Raw genomic sequence first — 16,375 nt, 5'->3', positions numbered from 1 at the left:
ATGAACCAGTATAAAAACCTTGTTGCAAGTTGTTTCTTACCCTTATCTTTTTACTGTTTTAAGTTGTTTTTAATTGCCTATTGTAGCTGATAATTTGAATATAGTAAGTCTGCCATATAAAGATTATTTCTGTTCAAATATATATGCTATATCATTTCTGTATAATCTGTAAGTAGCTGTATAATTGAGCCATCCAGCAACTGTCTGTTAAGTGTGATTTAATCAATTAAGGCAGCCCTTTAATCGATTAACTAGGTGGTTTTCCATAATAGGACTTTGGTGCAAATAGCGGTCCCCCCTTCTAGGTGTATTCTGTCACTGATACCTAACAGATATAATCTTTTCAATCTAGCTCTTTACGAAAATGGAAATGGAGGCTACTTCATGAGGGTGATAGTCTTGGGTGTACAATGTTGATCTATTGAGGGAGGGGATGTGGTATCTTCATCGAAAAGTTCTTCTTGATTTAGGGATATATGTAATCTTGAAATTAGGGTCAAAAGCAAAACTCTTTAGTTTTGGCATGGAGTTGTGCGGAAAGTAGGAGACGAGGCTAATACCAAATTTTTGAAAAAAATTGCCTTGGTCCAAGAAATCTAATGTCTAGGTTTAGGAGGCTTTATAATCTCAATGCATCCAAAAAAGCTTCTATCATAGATTTTGGGACTTGATCAGAAGGGAAGTGGGATTATATCTTGACTTGAAAAAGGTGATCATTCGTGGTTGTTGATCCATGAGGCCTCCAATCACTATTATGTTAAATCAACATACAAATTTCTTATTACTCGGGTTTATAATAAGGAGAACATTCACAAACACCTCAATCTTTTATGGGAATCCAAAACACCATTCAAGGTTATTGATTTTGCATGGAGACTTTTCTAGGACATATTGCCTACTATGAAAGCCATGTTTCGAAGAGGATTCATACCAGCCCATGGAGGAGGATCCTTGTGTAGTCTTTGCAATGACCATCTAGAATCTTCACACCATTTATTCTCTACTTGCATATTCACTTACTCTTTTTGGGCATCACTTTATAACCGGGTGGATTTTAGCATTGTATTACAAGTTGAACTAATAAGTCACTTTGTAATGCCTATGAGTATGTTGATCCACAAAAACGTCGAAAGTTCTGGAGCATCATTTAGTTAGTAACAACAGGAACCATATGGTTGGCTCGAAAAGATGTCATTTTCAATTCAAAGAACTTATCTTCACTAGAAATTGTAGACTTAGTGAAGGTTAAATATTGATTATGGATCAACTTATTATGTCCCTACAACTTTGTCATAACAATAATCAACCCATATCAGTATATTGACCTAATTTCATGAGTTAAATTTTATACTTGGAGTAAAACACTATTGTCCTTCCTTATTGAAAGATTTAGTTTTTATTCACAATTCATGTTTTAATTTACAACTTTTATATATTTTTCACATCATAATTGACCTCTTCATTTGTGTAAAATAACAGTCTGTGATGTATTTTTAATAGGAAGCGTGTGTCGTAGTCCTACTTTCTTTTATCAACTATAATAATTGTTCAATTTTATATTAGTAAATAGTTGTTGTAATCCAAATATTAGATTATGTAATATTATGATGTTGATTATATGTGCAGACGAAATAATAATTTAAGAGCAAATAAACAGTGGGATTAATTACTAAAGTTGGCCCTGTCCCGTCCCATATAGTTTTCCCAAATTCAAATTATTTGATCAAATTATGACAAGACTTTAATGTAAGTTTTGTGAATCAAATGGTAGATTCTTTGTTGACTAGGTATGTACTTGAACTAATCCATACACTATATACTAACGTTGATAAGACAAAAGGCCATCTAATTTGTAATATGAACAAAATATGTACTGAACTTATTAACTTCCACACGTAATCACTTTTTGTATAACATACATTGTTATGTACTTTACACAAAACATGTTTTGCACCACTAATCATAGGTCACATGCATTGTTTAGCTTTGAATCTGCCCCGTTTGTTTGACGAGACACCAAAAAGCCTTTTAATGCAGATCGATAATCTTTTTTTTTACCATATCCAAACCCTCTTATTATAGACGGTGTTGGTTATATTATCTCAGTAGTAGTAAAAGTTTTGTGTCAATGCATAAGCAAGAATGTCACAAATGCTGAGATAATGATTGCAAGGAGATTAATGGAAGATCGGTGATGCCCTAAACTCTTCATAGGTCTAATAGGAGGAAGTGCACACTCTTCTCCATTGAAGTACACCGTTGTAGGGAACCCATCACGTGTTATATCAAAGTCTTTGATATTTTTCTTATTGAAAGAAAGTACAGATTGCTGCTTCCCAGGGACCCTAGGATCATACTCATGAGTTCCATTTGTCTCTCCAGCCAAATAATTCAAACCCTTCACACCTTGCAAGAAGATAGTTTTAAGCCCCGGAATTCGAGTTCCGTTGAAGGAATACACATCTTGAAAATCTTCAAAATACCTATCAAACTTTAGAGCAGTGAACCAATCATCAAATGTATAGTCTTCCCAGTTGAAAATAGTGATCCTCGCTGTCCATCCAACCTTGTGATCCGTGTTAACATGCCAGTTTATGCTAACTGGACAGTTATCTCCACAAGGCAATTTGGTAGGTACATTATTATGTTTGAGTTTTGCCCAAGCAAGCGCTTTCTTTGTTCTATTTACAAAAGGGACTAGAAGAGCATCTGGTGGTAGAAGCATTGGTGAGGCCTTATCATTGCACTTCCTTGTAACATCACAACCACAAGCACAAGTGTTACAAGGGATAGCAGATTCATTGTAAAATGCTGAGAATGAAACACAACACCTATTTGTTTGAGGCTTTGGTGTTGTGATGTTACAAACCACTTGCCAACTAGCCACAGCTGTTTGAATTGCACTAAGGCCACTAGGGTCAGGAAACTCTTGAGGGTCAACCCTAATGGGTGGGCCACATTGGTATCGAGGGTTAATAACACCATCAACGTGCCACTTCATAGGAGGAGTAATTTCAGTTCTATTATCATCAGGTGGCATTTTGAAAACTTGTATCTGAAAAAGAGACCTTGCCTTGTTCTTATCCATAATAGGAGGTAAAACAGTACCATTCCTACAACACCAAGGGAGTTTTCCAATTTTCTCATCATCTTTTCTCTCTGATGGAAGATCAGAAATTATAGGTTTTTTTTGACAATTTGCAACTTGTGAGAAATCCAGGTCACCATAGTATCTTGCTGCAGGGCCATAGACACACTCAGAAGGGTCTTTGATTCGTGCAAAGGCACCTCTTACGGTATTAATGAACTCTCCATGTTGCCATTCCCATGTTATGTTCCAATGATCAAGACGACCCAATGGGTGATTGTTGTCAATGGTTACTTGGGCTAAGTAGTTGTTTGAGAATGCTTGAAGGACATCGTATGCAATGGTTAGATCTCCATTGCGACGAGGTGGGAACTTGGTTTTCTTTGATAACTTGGCCTTAGCTTTTGGGTCCTTTTTGCAGCATACAAACATTCTTGATCCTGTATCATGAACAAACTATATATTTACTCTCTTTAATCTTTATATACATACCAGACCTAATGTATCTAGTGACCATTCAGATCTGGATGAAAACCTGTCACAAGTTGGTGTCCGAAATTTTGTCTCATCCAATAGTATAGTGTCACATACGCTATTAAAAAATATTTATTCTTATGTGTTTCTTTGTTCCCTTTGTTGGAACAAAATAACATATTACATAACACTATTATTACTGGGCGTGACAGAGTTGAGGATACCAACTTCATGTGATCTTCATACTTCAAATCTAATATATCTAATAATCTTTATAAAAAGATACTATCAAATGTTATATAGTAAACCATACTTAATGGGATAAATGCTTTATTGTTATTGTATCAAATACAATAAGTAAAATACTCATTTCCTATTGGAAGAACTAGACCAGAGTATTAATCAATAACAAGGCACTTATAAATTAGTTATGGGTTATGTTTTTTTAGTTTCATATGCTTATCTTCGCACCGGAGGCAATCCTATCCGAGCTAGGAACATTTACAGGTATGTGAGGTTAACTCTCCCGGCAGATATTTTTTCATCCATAAGACTCAAACCCGAAACTTTATTTAAGGGAAAACAAGTATGTACACGGCCTTAAATTAGATATGGGTTATGTTTGTGCACTCCTTAAATAACCGGACCACAAAAATTGTCTATTAGAGTGCCTTAGTTTTCATAGTTTTGAATGTATTGTTTTCACATACAAAAAACTGCATATTCTTTATGCTAAATTCCTTAACGATGAACCTTTAAGAAAATCGTTATGATATTTCTTGTTTGTTATTTAGCAGATACTAGGAATTTAAGCTTTAATGTGGAATATACTCGACAAGTAATGAACATTATTCTTGTACACAGTCTATTTTACAGTTTTTACTCCAAAATAACAACTCAATTATCAGTTTACAAAGTAAGCTTGAAATACATTACCAAATTCATAATCAATTCATATGAATTTTAAATCAATAATTAAATTGTAAATAAATGATGTTAAATTCTGATTAAAAACCACTTAGTGCTCCTAAAAATCTCTTAAAATATTAATTATCAATTATATTAAGGGTAATGAGGAAAATCTAAATAACTAAAAGTTGTGTACCTTTACGACTAGCTGCAGGGCATTTGAAGCCATCATTTACGAGCTTAATATTCTTAGGCATCGGTTTTCCTTCTTTACCTAAACCAAACTGGGTCCCACTCATCTTAACCTTCACACTCATTTGGTTAACATCACCAGCAGTTTCAATGGCAGTCTTCAAGTCCATCATCGGGTTCCCAGCTAATGTGGTGCCGTTTCCGACAGGCGCAGGAAAGTCATCTGCGTCTATCGCAACGGCACCATCAGCCGAGACAAGAATCTCGCTATACTGGAACCCGATATACATTTGCCAATCATTAAGCTCCTCATCCCCTACGTTCATCAACGTTGCCTCTGACTTAAACGCCCATGCTTGTTTTGACATGTTCTTCACGTGCGGGTATTCCTTCTCCCTTGATATCAACGTGTACGTCAAGAATATGCCGTTGCAGCTGTCGAGCTCTGTGTCCGGCAGCGCATTGGCCTCCTCCTCCGCCGTGTCCGTTCCACTAAAGTCTAGCTTTCCATGACAAACGTTAAAACTCAATAAAGAAATGAAGAAAAAACGAAGCATGTACCATGAAGCTGCTTCATTCAAAGCAACTTTCATGACTCCTTGCAATCCTTCTTATATATTCGATCAAATATTTTTCTTTTTTCTTTCTTGGGTTGGTGATTAGAACAATAACAAGGAGGAGGAGGAAGAGGAGGAAGAAGAGTGTGGTGGCCGCGTTTGAACGCGGCACACGCGAGAAAAGAAGAGGTAGAAGAAAGAGAAGTGAAATGGGTGTATATGTATACGTGAGAGGCGAAAATGGAGGAACAATGTTGGTGAAAACTATGTTCCGCTAGTTTTAGCGGTGGTTTCGGAGGACAGGTAAGAAGTTTATATGATATATTTGGTAAAGGGAATTTAGATGGAAACTGGGCACTCATATTGGTTTCTTTGTTTTGTTTTGATTGAGGGAATTTAGAGGTGTGTGAGGTTTGTGTAGTTAGGATTTTCAGTTTTTTCCTTTATAGCATCATATCCGTTGAATTTCATGTTGGTGACAAGATTTGGTTATGATATACTACAAATGTTTTCTTGTAATATTCACTTCTGCCATAACAAATAAGAGAGAAAAAAAAATATAAGTCTATTATTTATTATTCATTCTTTTAAAAAAAATATCAGTGAATTGTAGATGGTGTATTGAATATGTATAAATTCTTACACTGTTAATGGATAATTATTACACTAAACAAGTAAATAAATAAAGCATATAACTATGAATGAGGATAAGTTATCCCACTTTTTATGTTTCATTATGTCTCAATATATAAGAAGTTATCACTTACTTAAAAAGAAAAATAAAAAAATAAAAAATAATATTTTTATGTTGTTTGATGTGATATAATTATCTTGGGACATGAGAATACAAATTTTGGACAAAATTTGAGGTTCATGTAAGTATGCATTGATGTTATCATTAAGAGTAGGTTAATGCACACATAATCACTAAAAAATAACTTGCATTTATCTATTAATTTTGAATATTGAATTAAGATTTAATAATTGATATTAAAATTATTCTCATTTTTCAGGATTATATATATATATATATATATATGTATATTAGTCGTCCAATCCTAACAGAATTTCTTACAATAACTACCGAAGCAACATATAATTTTCAGTTGAAGGGATTAATCATACTCCTCTAGGAATAAAGTAACATCATAAAAAATATTCTTCTACGATTATTAGGGTTTGTTTGGGAGTGAGGTTTTGGAAGGGGAAGGAAATGATGGTTTTGGAAAGTCTTTTTCTTGTTTGGGAGTTGGATGAATGAGATGATAAGGTTTTGGAGGGTGTACAAAATCCTTCATTTGTCTATTTTAAAGTAATATTATATAATTATATATTATTGTCCATTTATCATTAGTTTATCCTCCATTTCGTATATTTTATACTCTCAAACAAGGGGAGGATTTCCTTCCTTTTCCCTCCCCTTCCTAATTCTTTGATCTCTCTCTTTCCTTTTCTCTCGTAACTCCCAAACAAAACCTTAATATTTTTATTGCGATTATAATCTAAAACATGATTAAGTTGTTCACAACACTATTTTTCTTGTACTACGTTACAAAATATGCACACTTTAGAATTGAATCCTCCTCTTCTATTGGAACTAGAACCCCTAGAAACTCGATTGTAGTTATTTAATCCTCTATTAACTCTATCTCTGGATCTTCTTCATGAAGCATCATCACTAATACTTGCAAGAATTTTATTCATTAAAAGAAAGATTCATTTGTCTCTCTTATTCTTATTGCATCAACAACTAAAACATCTTATTTAAGATGGAAAATGGTTCCATTAGAATGATTTTAGTGTAAGAATATTTTCATATTAATTATGATATCAACGGAAATAAGTTCTCCATTAATATAGTACATTAAGCAAACGGTTTCATACCATATATAACGTACATTTAATTGTTGGAATCCATCAATTACCATTGATTGTGATATTACCAATTGATGGTTATGTGGCTATGAATACAAACGTTTTGGGGTCCCTAAGCTTACTCACACATTCATAAAATCAACACCATCTAAGGGTGAGAGCGAGAGCTTAGAAGAACCTCGAAATCACTCGTCGAAGTCGTAGTCCGAAGCTTGCTAGAAAAACGCAACAATGGCGGGAGGTAACTCCGCCCTTTTTGTTTCTGCTTCTACATGTTTATAAGTACCAAAAATGCCTAAATTTCATACATTTTTTATGGCACTTATCCTTGGCAAAATTGAGAAAACCAACTTAATTCAACCCATTTTGGATAAAATATCACAATTTTGTATATATGCTTTGTGTATTTCTTTTTTATTATATTTTGTAGGATTTATGTGGAAAAGAGAAGAAATAAGTAAGTGCAAGAAAAATGCTCAAAATAGGCCAAAATGATCTACACATGAAATGTTTAAGCTTGATGTGGTAAGCTAAGTTCTTAGCCTTAAGCATGATTCAACAAAATTTAGTCTATGTGGAAAGCATGGAGTCAACATCAAGCTGCTCACTAAGCAGATTAGCTTGGACCAAACCCACACCTAGCTGACCTGGACACTAGCTTAGCACGGCTAGACTCAACCTGACACATTCAAAACACAAGCCTGGTACAAGTCAACCTGCTCAAGCAAGCAGCTTAGTGGAGCACCTTGACCACCCATCTTGGAACCACACACCTAGCCAGATTAGCAAGCACCAAGCCACATCACCATCAGCACTATCAAAGTTGCTTAAGCAGGCAGCTTAGTGGTGCCACATAGGATCTTGGCGGTATGCACTTAGCAAGTTGGTCAAGTTGACTTAGCCACCAAGCAACCATGACTTCATGCATGACCTCACTCCAAGTAGCATATATAGGCTTTTCAGATGTAGCTCACAATAGTTGGGCCAGTAGTTCACAATAACTTGGGTGACTCAGCCCCAAGAAGGTGACCAAGCTGCTTGGCCAAGTGACCAAACCTATGTTGAAGGGTTTGGTAAGCAACTTGGCGGTGGAATTGAGCAGCTTGGCAGTGGTAGAAAAATCCTATAAATAGGAGGCACTTCAAAGGCTTGAAATTCATTCATTCATACACATTTCACTTCACACATACTCTCTCAAATCTGAAATCCTCTCTTCTTCTACACTTTCTTATTTGTAATTTCTTGGAGAATTTCTACTCCAAAGTAGTTTAGGTAAGTTTATTTTGTAGTTTCTCCTTAATTCAAGAGGAGAAAGGAGATGGCAAATGTGATACAAACACATACTTTTGTAATTTTATTTGGGTCCAAAAGCATCTCGTCCTTGGATAGATGGCTCATGCTCCTACATATTGATTTGGATTATGGTGGAATTTCTTCTCTTTAATTGTATCAACTTTTGAATTCAATTCATTCAAGTTATTACTTTGGGTCAAGTTTTGATTATTTTTGAAGTTCTTAATGCGGTTTTAGCTTGATCACCTAAAACTTGATTTAAAGATTCAAAAATGCTTCTTCTCAAAGAGTTGACAAGTGAACTAAAAAGTATAACCTACACCTTAGTTCACTTGCAACATCAAGCATCTATTTTAAGCAACTTATGTTCACGACTAATTAAAGTTAATGGAGCCTAAAGTAGGGTGTGACAACCTACTTTGACGAGTGGCACTTAACTATTATTTAGTGCATTACATAAGGTTTGAAAATCATCTTATCATTTTAGAACACTAGATGAAGGATTTAGAAATGATGTGTGGAATCAACCGAAAGTATAACACATAACTTGTAATATTTTCAAAATGAATTGAGTATAGAAATAATTCCATATTTCAAACCAATTTTCTCCTCAAGAATTTGTGCATATTAGTTGTTTATGTTTATGCTAGCAAAGTTTTAAATGAGGCACAAGTTAACTATGCCACAACAGAAAAAGAATTGCTAGTTATCGTATTCACATTGGAAAAATTTAGAAATTATTTGAAATTATTGTTTTTACTGATCATGCCACAATCAAATACCTCCTAAAGAAACCTGATTCCAAGCCACGGTTAATACGATGGGTGTTGCTCATATGGGAATTTAACTTGGAAATCCATGACAAAAGTGGAAAAGATAATCTCATAGCAGATCATTTCTCACGATTAATCAATGAAGAAGTCACGAAAGGAGAGAGAGAAATAGCCGAAGCATTTTCATATGAAAAGCTATTTATCCTTCAAGAACGACCATGGTTTGCTGATATAGCCAACTATAAAGCCTCAAGAATTATTCATGATCATTTCACCTATCAACAAAAGCAGAAATTTCTCAAAGAAGTAAACCATTATGTCTGGGACAAGCCATACTTATTCAAAGAAGGAACTGACAACATAATTTGAAGGTGTGTTGATTCGAAGGAGGCTTAGAAAACTTTACGGCATTGCCATAATTCTACTTATGGAGGACACTACAATGGAGAAAGAACTGCTGCGAAAGTCCCCCAGTCTGGTTTTTTCTGGCCCTCTATTTTTAAAGATGCCAAAAATTTTGTTCAAAAATGTGATGCATGCCAAATATCTGGCAGAATTTCAAAAAGAAATGAAATGCCCTTGCAAAATATTATGGAAATAGAAAATTTTGATTGTTGGGGCATTGTTTGCATGGGTCCTTTCCCATCATCTTTTTCGAATGAATATATCTTGGTGGCTGTTGATTATGTTTCTAGATGGATAGAAGCATTAGCAACACCAAAAGCGGATGGAAAAACATTTATGAAATTTTTGAAAAAGAATATTTTTACCCGCTTTGGAACACCAAGAGTACTCATAAGTGATAGAGGATCTCATTTTGTAAACTCCCAATTATACAAGGTTTTGAAATTTTATAATGTTAAGCATAAGGTAGTATCACCTTATCACCCACAAACCAATGGGCAAGCTGAAGTATCCAACAGAGAATTGAAAAGAATTTTAGAAAAGACAGTCTCTTCCTCAAGGAAAGATTGGTCACAAAAGTTGGAAGATACTTTATGGGCATATAGAACTGCATTTAAATCACCAATAGGTCAAACTCCACAACAACTAGTTTACGGGAAAGCTTGTCATTTACCAATTGAATTGGATCATAAAGCCTATTGGGCACTTAAGTTTTTAAAATTTGATTTGAATAATGCAAGAACAAAACAAAAGAATCAATTACACCAATTAGAAAAAATGAGGTTCCAAGCTTATGAATCTTCAAGATTGTATAAAGAAAAAGCTAAAAAAGTATCATGACTCCAAAATTTGAAGAAAATATTTCTATAAAGGTCAAAAGGTACTCTTGTTTAATTCAAGATTAAAACTGCTTCTGGGAAAATTCAAGACCAGATGGTCAGGACCATTTGTGATAAAAGATGCTAAAAATATGGAGTAGTTGAATTGGAAGATCCAAAGTCTCAAACGACTTGGACAATGAATGGATAGAGGTTAAAATCGTGCTTGGATGATGAATCAGGTTCCGTCATCGAACTTGCAGCAGAATAACCTCTACAGCTGAAACATGCGTTAAGCTATTAACGTTAAACGAGCGCTTGCTAGAGGCAACCTAGTTGTTGGTTAGTTTTTAAATTTCTTTTTTAATTTATGTTATGTTTTGTGTTTAATTAAGTTTGTGTTTAGAAGTAATATATTATTCTTTAGAAATTTCATATGCATCAAACATCTCCCTAAAACCAATATTTCTATTAGCTTGAGGATAGCCATCATTTAGAGGGGGGGGGGGACATGGTTTAATGCATATGAAATTTTTTAAAGAAAGTTAATAGTGTATACAAGATTGTATAGTTATTTAAAAAGTAATTTAGTTATCCATAAACTCAAAAAAAGTTCAAAACCAAAATCAAAGTGGCCAAATATTGTGGCATTATTACATGATTAGAAATTGCTAAGCATATATTGACTTAAACTTTTATTGAGCAAAATGAGATATATGCTAAACTTTTTGTGACAACATCACATAATGTCATAACTTTAAATTTGTTGCAAATGGAATTTAAATTTGTGTAACATGATCTTTGCCAACATTTTTTTAAATCAAGAAGTGTAAATCTAAGCCAAGTGAGGGAGTGAGCCAAACACGTGAGTATCAAAGTTAAATCACCATTTGATTTGTCTAATTAAACTTGTTTGAGTCTTTAAATCTCTTAATTGCATAAGATTGATAGGAAGTGATCAATGCATGTTATTTCTTTAGTTGAACCAAAAGGCAAAAAAGTCTAACCAAAAATTTGGATTATCCTTTGATGAGCCCCTTTGAGCAAAACAAGGTAAAACATTTTTTCAAATTATCCCATGAAAACCGAAATTGAAAACAATGTTCTAACAGAGAGCATTAAATTTTTAAAGGGTGTTTGAAAGAATCAAGTTCAAGGGAAAAATGGTGGACTTGGCTTCATAAAAAGAAAAAGAAAAAAATCTCTCAATCTCTTTACAGAAACAACAAAAAGTTGTAAAAGAAAGTGAAAATTAAAAAGACATTGAGAAATACAAAGAAAAGCCAAAAAGAATCCTAGGTTCAAAAGCTAAGAGGTTGGAGAAGAAAATTATAGAAAAAAGTAGAGTAAAGTGCTTCATTGAGAAAAAATTTCAAAATGCTCTCTTTTTTTTAACTTAACTTTTTTATCTAGAAAAACAATGATTATCCAAACCATGCCTCATTACAACCGAAAACAAGACCTTAATGATCTTTGATTGATTATGCAATTTAAAGGAATAGGTGAGACAAAGAACAAGTTCAAATTACTATAATCAAATGGTTGAAAAATTGAGTGAAACACTTACCCTTTAAGTTCCAATTTTGAAGTTGTGCGCAAAAAAAAACACTTTTTGATTGAAAAATATTTGCTTAGGTAAATTGTTACACACTTTTGACGAACAAAAGCATACATTTCATGTTTCTAGCATATGTGTAAAAAAAATTCACAAATCATCAAAAATCTCATTGAAAACAGTTTTTTTCTTGCTTAAGAAAATTTAAATGATGTCAATCATGTCTTCAAACATTAGCCAAGTTTTGAATTCATATGTGCTTTACTATTTGTTTGAGGAAAAACAAAGTCTTAAGTTGGGGGGAGTTAATAAGTGCCAGAATGCCTAAATTTCATAAACTTTTTATGGCACTTATCCTTGGCAAAATTGAGAAAACCATCATAATTCAACATTTTTTGGATAAATTATCACAATCTTGTATATATGCTTTGTGTATTTCTTTTTTATTATATTTTGTAGGATTTAGGTGGAAAAGATAAGAAATAATCAAGTGAGAGAAAAATGTTCAAAATAGGCCAAAATGATCCACACAAGACATGCTTAAGCTTGACGTGGCAAACTATGTGCTTAGCCTTAAGCATGATTAAACAAAATTTGGCCTACGTGGAAAGCATGGAGTCAAAATGAAGTTGTTCACTAAGTAGCTTAGCTTGGACCAAACCCACACCTAGCTGACCTGGACACCAGCTTAGCACGGTCAGACTCAACCTGACACGGTCAGAACACAAGCCTGGTACAAGCCAACCTACTAAAGCAAGTAGCTTAGCGGAGCACCTTGACCACCCATCTTGGAACCACACACCTAGCCAGATCAGCAAGCACCAAGCCACATCACCATCAGCACGGTCAAAGCTGCTTAAGCACGCAGCTTAGCGGTGCCACATAGGAGCTTGGCAATGTGCACTCAGCAAGTTGGTCAAGTTGGCTTAGCCACCAAGCAACCATTACTTCATGCATGACCTCACTTCAAGTAGTCTTCATAGGCTTTTCAGAGGTTTCTCACAATAGCTGGGCCAGATGCTCACAATAGCTTGGGTGACCTAGCCCCAAGCAGGTGACCAAGCTGCTTGGCCAAGTGACCAAACTCATGCTGAAGGGCTTGGTCAGCAGCTTGGCGGTGGAATTGAGCAGCTTGGCAGTGGCAGAAAACTCCTATAAATAGGAGGCACATCAAGGCTTGAAATTCATTCATTCTTACACATTCCACTTCACACATACTCTCTCAAATCTGAAATCTTCTCTTCTTCTACACTTTCTTCTTTGTAATTTCTTGGAGAATTTCTACTCCAAAGTAGTTTATGTAAGTTTATTTTGTAGTTTCTCTTTAATTCAAGAGGAGAAAGAAGATGACAAATGTGATACAAAAACATAATTTTGTAATCTCATTTGGGTCCAAAAACATCTCATCCTTGGATAGATGGCTCATGCTCCTACATATTGATTTGGATTATGGTGTAATTTCTTCTCTATAATTGTATCATCTTTTGAATTCAATTGTATCATCTTTTGAATTTCTTCTCTATAATCGTTATTACGTTGGGTTAAGTTTTGATTCTTTATGAAGTTCTTAATGCGGTTTTAGCTTGATCACCTAAACTTGATTTAAATATCCAAAAATGCTTCTTCTCAAAGAGTTGACAAGTGAACTAAAAAGTATAACCTACACTTGAGTTCACTTGCCATATCAAACATCTATTTTAAGCAACTTATGTTTACGACTAAATAAAGTTAATGGATTCTGAAGTAGGGTGTGATAACCTACTCCGATGAGTGACACTTAACTATTATTTAGTGCATTACAAAGGTTTGAAAATCATCTTATCATTCTAGGACACTAGATGAAGGATTTAGAGATGATGTGTGGAATCAACCAAAAGTATAACACATAATTTGTAATGTTTTCAAAATCAATTGAGTATAGAAATAATTCCATATTTCAAACCAATTTTCTCCTCAAGAATTTGTGCATGTTAGTTGTTTATGTTTATTTGTTTACTTGTTAAAGTTTCATAAACAAAATCAAATCAAAAATATGTTCATACTTTATTAGTGATATAACATGTTTATAATAATGTTCTATTAAGCAACTCCTTGTGGTTCGACATAACCCTATACTATACTACTATTGAATCTTGAAAGAGATGCAAATGTAAAATAGTAAAGTGTTAACTTATAAATTTTATTTATTGACAAAGGAAAGAAACCTTGAATCAAAGTGCAATTTAATTCATAAATTGTATCTTTGTGAAAAGGAAAAACATATAATCATAATGAGTGATCTAACTACTAAATTTTACTTTTGTCATTTATTTTCTGCAACTAATATTTATTTTCTGTCATTTAAATTCTGCAACTAACATTTATTTATTGTTATATTTATTTATTCTTTACCAACCTTCCATAGGGAAGTAGTTTGGTTAATAAAGGAAAGCGAAAATAAATATCACTCATTATCACTTGTGTTACTTTGCTAAACTCATACCATTATATCGGCCTTGGAATTAATCCAACAAAGCCGAGATGGTATGAAATAGTTAATAATTCAATAAAACTAAGTTTTTTATTAAAAGAACATTCTTGAAACCATTATACCGGTGTTGAAAATTATTCCAACAAAGCTAAGATGACGAACAAATAATCGATTTGTCATTAAATAAATTAATCAAAAAAAACTTGTTTCACCATGCTAGAAAACTCTTTCAACACATGTTCGTATGGTTTAGAAATATTTTGTATCTGATCTAAATGCTATCATTCAGATCTCACATAAGAATATTATTGCTCATGGAGCACTTTAAGGAATCTAAGCACAATCACATGCACTAATAAGGAACCTAATCACATGTACTAATATTTGTTATTCTTTTTTTTTCTTTTTTTTAAATCAAGATTATGCTTTGAAACTTTTTATGTAATTCATGTCATTTGTTTTTTTCCTTTCTAATTTTTAAAACAAACAGATTATTTTGAGATTAAACAATCATACGTATAAATTCATGTTAATTCTAAGGTTACGTGATGACGTTTACCATTTTGATTATTTAAAAATAGAATATAATATATAAAATGTAAAATATTTATATACTATTATCATTATCTAAATTTAAAAATAAATAATAATTAAATATAAATAGTAGATGATATTATCATAATGTAAAACTTCTTACACTTCATGTACATACATTTTTTCTCTTAAAAATTTAATATGACATGTGGGACGTGTCTATTTTTTTCTTTGCTTTCAAATCTGTCCATGAAGTACTTTTATGATTGAGATAATTTTTACGCTTTAAGAAAATAATTTAATATTCATTCACTATTAATATATAAAGTTTTTTATAAGGTTACTCGGTTTCACCATTAATATTTATTACCTTTACATAACCAAAAAAATTATTTATTACTTTTAAGTAACTGGTCAATAAGATTAACACATAATAATGGATAATTCAATCACAATATGAAGACTTTTACACTCTCAATTCATAATCTAACATAAAGGTAAATGGGGAGGGATGAAAGGATTCAAGTTTATAAATACGAAGTGATAATGTGAAGCTTCATATAGTTTTTCTGGTATAAAGAGCCTAAAGAAAACAAAACAAAGAGAATTACTGCTTCCTTATAAAGGCAGTTCCCAAGCAGTCATCCAACATAACAGAAGCAAGACCCTCATGAGGCCTATCCCAGAGCAAATGAGGGCAAACCACAGTCCAATCATGTCTAATCAACCTCTTAATCTGATTAATAATTGAGGCATAATGGTGAAACACAGAGTGCTCATTCATCAAAAGCCCAGAGCTAACTTTGAGTAAGTGAAAAGCTCTATATGACGAAATCAATGGTGTCATCAAACCTCCAAACCGTGCATAATTGCTAACAGCTATGCACAAAGACTATCCGAGATACTATGTCCAACAAAACCAGAAAACCATGTTCCTTCTTCCAAACGCTGTTCCACCAAAATCCGATTGACCCGGATTCCCCATGGAGCTGTCATCCACATTCAGAGCAACAAAACCTGCACGAGGTGCCTGCTACCGCACCCACCTCTCAACATGGTCATGGGTCGTCGAAGGATAAACCTTCACAATTAACTTCCAAAGTGCTTGAGCTTATTGAACCACACAATACAACACTTGTAACTCCCGGGTGAAATAGTAATGACAACGCTGCTTCCACACAACCCAAGTCGTGGCAAGGACCACAACCAACCCAAAACCATTGAATAAGTCCAACCAAGTAGCAAAGTCTTGATGAGCGAAGAACTAGCTTGGGAGAACTAGACTGGTAGCACGCCAAACCTTCTCTGCTAGCACACAGTCCCAAACACAATGCATGAGGGTTTCCTTCGCAACATTACAACACTTACAAGTGTCATTACTAGTCAAATGACGATGATAAAGCAAGGACATGGTAGGGGCAGCATTAAGCAT

The 16,375-nt window shown here is 33.8% G+C and overlaps 1 protein-coding gene across 2 annotated transcripts; it reads right to left on the bottom strand.

Moving 5' to 3' along the window:
* LOC109347617 (COBRA-like protein 10) lies at positions 1,830-5,368 on the bottom strand. Of its 2 annotated transcripts, XM_019587550.1 has the most exons (3): positions 4,668-5,368; positions 2,092-3,528; positions 1,830-2,008 (listed from the first exon to the last, which is right to left on the bottom strand). In XM_019587550.1, the coding sequence occupies exons 1-2, from the start codon at positions 5,254-5,256 to the stop codon at positions 2,126-2,128; spliced, it is 1,992 nt and encodes a 663-aa protein (XP_019443095.1). In that variant the 5' UTR covers positions 5,257-5,368; the 3' UTR covers positions 1,830-2,008; positions 2,092-2,125. The 2 variants fall into 2 exon arrangements, with proteins under 2 accessions (XP_019443095.1, XP_019443094.1); XM_019587549.1 differs by having other exon boundaries at positions 1,870-3,528.

Source organism: Lupinus angustifolius, chromosome LG05, assembly GCF_001865875.1.
Source record: "Lupinus angustifolius cultivar Tanjil chromosome LG05, LupAngTanjil_v1.0, whole genome shotgun sequence".
Classification (NCBI taxonomy): domain Eukaryota; kingdom Viridiplantae; phylum Streptophyta; class Magnoliopsida; order Fabales; family Fabaceae; genus Lupinus; species Lupinus angustifolius.
This window is presented reverse-complemented; position numbering and strand designations above follow the sequence as displayed.

Bases quoted from the DNA above. Each gene is read 5' to 3' on its own strand.
- LOC109347617 (XM_019587550.1), bottom strand. From the start codon at position 5,256: ATGAAAGTTGCTTTGAATGAAGCAGCTTCATGGTACATGCTTCGTTTT. The intron at 3,529-4,667 runs GTACACAACTTT...TTCATGATACAG, and splicing joins CCCTGCAGCTAGTCGTAAAG to GATCAAGAATGTTTGTATGC.